This window comes from Mesoplodon mirus (genome assembly GCF_964341445.2).
Source record: "Mesoplodon mirus genome assembly, chromosome: 6".
Lineage (NCBI taxonomy): Eukaryota > Metazoa > Chordata > Mammalia > Artiodactyla > Ziphiidae > Mesoplodon > Mesoplodon mirus.
In genome coordinates, this window is record NC_138982.1 from 13728716 (window position 1) to 13730444 (window position 1729).

General features: G+C 38.2%; 1 protein-coding gene across 1 annotated transcript; it reads left to right on the forward strand.

Moving 5' to 3' along the window:
• Nucleotides 1-1117: 1117 nt before the first annotated feature.
• On the forward strand, nucleotides 1118-1499 carry LOC309806341 (small nuclear ribonucleoprotein G-like). Its single transcript, XM_082625109.1, has one exon. The coding sequence runs from the start codon at nucleotides 1173-1175 to the stop codon at nucleotides 1359-1361; it is 189 nt and encodes a 62-aa protein (XP_082481235.1). The 5' UTR covers nucleotides 1118-1172; the 3' UTR covers nucleotides 1362-1499.
• The last annotated feature ends 230 nt before the right edge of the window (nucleotides 1500-1729 follow it).

Genomic DNA, 1729 nt, shown 5'->3' on the forward strand with positions numbered 1-1729 from the left:
CTATCTAGGCTGCCACATACATTGAGCAGAGTTCCCTGTGCTATACAGTAGGTCCTTGTTGGTTATCCATTTTAAATATAGAAGTGTAGACATGTCAATCCCAAACTCCCTAACTATCCCATCCCCCCTCCACCCCTCCTGGTAACCATAAATTCGTCCTCTAAGTCTGTGAGTCTGTTTCTGTTTTAAGTTTGTATTTATATGAGATGATGGGTGTTCACTAAACTTATTGTAACAATAATTTCATGATATATGTAAGTCAAATCATTATGCTGTACACCTTAAACTTGTTCACTGCTGTGTGTCAATTATATCTCAATAAAACTGGAAGGAAAAAAAGAGAAATAAAACATTAAGCTCTCTTGACACTTTTTTTTAAAGTTGTGTTAAAATAAATATAACATAAAATTTACAATTTTAATCATTTTAATGCCACTGTACACTTCAGTGGCATTAAATACATTTACATTCTTGTGCCACGAGCACCACTGTCCATCTCCAGAACTTTTTCATCATCCCATATTGAAACTCTGTACCCACTCAACACTAACTCCCTACTCTCCCTGACCCCAGCCCTTGGTAACAATTGTTCTACTTTCTGTCTCTATGAATTTGACTACTCTAGGTATCTCAGGTAAGTAGAATGACATAGTATTTGTTTTTTTGTAACTGGCCAGAATAAAATTACTACTAGGGCTTCCCTGGTGGCGCAGTGGTTGAGAGTCTGCCTGCCGATGCAGGGGACACGGGTTCATGTCCCAGTCCGGGAAGATCCCACATGCCGTGGAGCGGCTGGGCCCGTGAGCCATGGCCGCTGAGCCTGTGCGTCCGGAGCCTGTGCTCCGCAACGGGAGAGGCCACGGCAGTGAGAGGCCCGCGTACCGCAAAAAAAAAAAAAAAAATTACTGCTAAAGAAAACTTTCCAAAGCATAACTTCTGGTATGAATTCCAAATAAAAAATTTTTAGAAGGGGAATAGATGTATTAAACAGTGTGAAACATTTTGAGCATTTTATTGTGTCCTGGCAAATATTTTTCTTGAAATATATTGTAGAATCATCCCAATTCCTTAAATCCTTGTGAACATTAAACATTACTTAAGAATAAAAAGAGAGCGAGAAGGACAACTCGAGTTCCGTTTGGAGGCGTCTTTGAGCTCCTCGAGTAGACATCATGAGCAAAGCTCACCCTCCCGAGTTGAAGAAATTTATGGACAAGAAGTTCTCATTGAAATTAAATGGTGGCAGACATGTCCAAGGAATATTGAGGGGATTTGATCCCTTTATGAATCTTGTGATAGATGAATGTGTGGAGATGGCAACTAGTGGGCAACAGAACAATATTGGAATGGTGGTAATATGAGGAAATAGTATCATCATGTTAGAAGCTTTGGAACGAGTATGAACAATGGCTGTCTTCACCAGAGAAATCAACTGCTTCCACACGTCCCCTCTCCACATTTTACTATGATGAAGATTGGGCCGTGTACATTTTCTTACTGAACTTTTTTGTTAAATAAACTTCTGTAATAGTCCAAAAACAAGAATAAAAAGAGAAGGACAAGGAGGAAAAAGAGTTGAGGAAAACTTTTTGCTAAGTATACCATCAAAAAACACCACTTCATTACTTTAATTTTTCTTAACTCAAAAAACCTATTATTATCTTTTGGCTTGCATATACTTTTAATGATATGGATAATGTAGTCACTACTTTGGTTAATTTTTTTTTTT